Here is a 794-nt window from a genome sequence, read left to right on the forward strand (position 1 = left end):
ACATTCCCACTCAAACAATGAGACACAAACATTCACACATGCACAGGGTGACCCATGCTAACACACGTATACAGGCAGGCACACACGTCTCTAAGCCACTTCCTCCCACGCGTACATGCTCCCATTTTACCTGAGATGTTGCAGAGGGCCAGCGGGAATAGCCAGCAGACAACTCATAACTGGTTACGCTATGGATAGAGGAGGAGGGTGAGTGAAAAAAGATAGGAAATTACCCCAGCATCTTTCCATTTGACTCCACATATAGAGGCCCACAGAGCCCCAGATTCCTTCCTCACAGCTTTCCTGGCTGGGAGCAGCTCAGCTGGAGGCCTCTTACTTTCCAGCCAAAAGGCTACACTGATTTTTGTTCCTAAAGAAAAGGCAACACTTACAAACAGGGCTTACGGCACTTTGCGAAACACCCTAGGTTATCAGAGGCGAAGGCATCCTGGAGCTTATAATAGCAGTAACCTGAGAAGCCAAGAAAAAAGAAAGTTATATATTTCCTGGGATCATTCCCCTGTGTCAAGACTGAATGACCCATTCCCTATTTTAGGCTGATGGAAGCCTCTCCTTTTGGAGAAAAACCTAGGAATCTTTTTTTGGTGCAAACCCTCCTCTTAAGACAGCTCCTAGCTCATTCCTTTCATACAAAAAAACACTGAGAACTCTGTTCAGCAATGTGACCTAAAGCTAATAATTTCTTTGGGCCTTGATTTCTTCATCTATAAAATGAAGCAACTAGATTGGATGATCTTAAGGTTCTTCCTGACTTTAATTCCTATAACCCTATG

At 44.5% G+C, this 794-nt stretch overlaps 1 protein-coding gene across 2 annotated transcripts in view; it reads right to left on the bottom strand.

Annotated features, from left to right (window-relative positions):
• SCNN1A (sodium channel epithelial 1 alpha subunit) overlaps positions 1-794 on the bottom strand; it is a 28,637-nt gene that overhangs the window by 2,965 nt on the left and 24,878 nt on the right. For both annotated transcript variants that reach the window (XM_027838616.1, XM_027838614.1), the window contains exons 9-10: positions 393-471; positions 131-188 (exon numbers count right to left, since the gene is read on the bottom strand). In XM_027838616.1, coding sequence (XP_027694417.1) covers positions 131-188; positions 393-471 — 137 coding nt within the window. The remainder of the gene's footprint in view (positions 1-130; positions 189-392; positions 472-794) is intronic.

The sequence above is a fragment of the Vombatus ursinus genome, unplaced genomic scaffold (genome assembly GCF_900497805.2).
Source record: "Vombatus ursinus unplaced genomic scaffold, bare-nosed wombat genome assembly UNPS02014830.1, whole genome shotgun sequence".
Taxonomy (NCBI): domain Eukaryota; kingdom Metazoa; phylum Chordata; class Mammalia; order Diprotodontia; family Vombatidae; genus Vombatus; species Vombatus ursinus.